Below are 1,190 nucleotides of genomic sequence, written 5' to 3' on the forward strand. Positions count from 1 at the left end.
CCCCCCCCCCCCCCCCCCAAAAAAAAACCATCATGCTCCATACATACAAATCATTCAGCCTTTTTGTTTGTGTCTTTTATCTTCTTTTTTGTGTGTGTTGTAAGTCCTCAATCTCAATCTTCCTTTCTGTTGCAACGGACAACCTTCAGAGCGCCTTTCTCCAACGAGAGGTCCCGGAGGCACTGGGTTTCAGTATGGTGCAAAAACGGCATGCTTTGGCTGGAACACACTCCCGCCACTCTGTTCTGGGACAGTTCAACCAAGAGACTGGTCGGGAGACGGCGTTTGCTTCTTCTTTTTTTTTTCTTTTTTCCCTCAATTCCTCCTTTCAATCTTTCCTCTTCTCTGCGTTGCTCGGTTGAAGCTCGGCCTGCCCTAGACGTGTCTCTTCATGTGAAGAGCCAGATGGTCAGACCTGGAGAAACATCTGGGGACAGAGGGGGGAGGGGGGGAGGAAGTCAGTCACAATGCAAAGATGGACAGCTGGTCAATGACCTCCTGATTAAAGCTGCACAGATTCCTCGACTGAATGACTCAAAAGATTAAATTAATTGCCAAGTACGTCATGTCATAAGCAATTTATTAGTTTTCTTATGAAAGAAAATGGAAATTCTTTGATTCCAGCTTCTTGAATGTGAATTTGCTTTAGTTCCTTCACTCCTCTTGGACATTTAATGGAAAATATTTGAGCTGTGGACGTCATCTTAGGGCGTTAGTAGACACAGGGCGACATTTTTCACAATTTCCTGACATTTCATAGACCTAACAGCTAATCAATTAAAGAAGAAAATAAAATCGACAGATAATTTAACATCGAAAAGAATCGTAAACTGCAGCCGATACTGGATTATCGAGGCTGGTCCTGATATCTAGCTCTGTTGTTTTGTTGCTCTCAGTGTCTCAGACAGGCATTCTTATCTGGTTGGCAAAACAAATAGATCACACCAACAGTGGTGCACGTCACGAGTGCATGCCTGGGATCTGTGTGAAGGGGGGGGCAGTGACGTTACTTGCAGATTGTGCTGTCTTACCTGTCACAGTGACTGCATTTAAATGGCTTTGCCCCAGTGTGCTTCCTGAAGTGTCTGGTCAACTCGTCGCTTCGTGCAAAACGCCACTCGCAGCCCTCCCATGAACACCTGTAAGGCTTTTCACCTGCAGAACAAACAAGACGGGGGGGGGGGGGGGGG

At 46.1% G+C, this 1,190-nt stretch overlaps 1 protein-coding gene across 1 annotated transcript in view; it reads right to left on the bottom strand.

Moving 5' to 3' along the window:
* Positions 1-214: 214 nt before the first annotated feature.
* Positions 215-1,190, bottom strand: part of klf6a (Kruppel-like factor 6a) — a 4,465-nt gene continuing 3,489 nt past the window's right edge. Inside the window, exons 3-4 of the mRNA XM_034862404.1 lie at positions 1,032-1,155; positions 215-427 (exon numbers count right to left, since the gene is read on the bottom strand). Of these exons, the coding sequence (XP_034718295.1) occupies positions 376-427; positions 1,032-1,155 (176 nt within the window). The 3' untranslated portion in view covers positions 215-375. The remainder of the gene's footprint in view (positions 428-1,031; positions 1,156-1,190) is intronic.

The sequence above is a fragment of the Etheostoma cragini genome, chromosome 22, assembly GCF_013103735.1.
Source record: "Etheostoma cragini isolate CJK2018 chromosome 22, CSU_Ecrag_1.0, whole genome shotgun sequence".
In the NCBI taxonomy this organism is placed as follows: Eukaryota; Metazoa; Chordata; class Actinopteri; order Perciformes; family Percidae; genus Etheostoma; species Etheostoma cragini.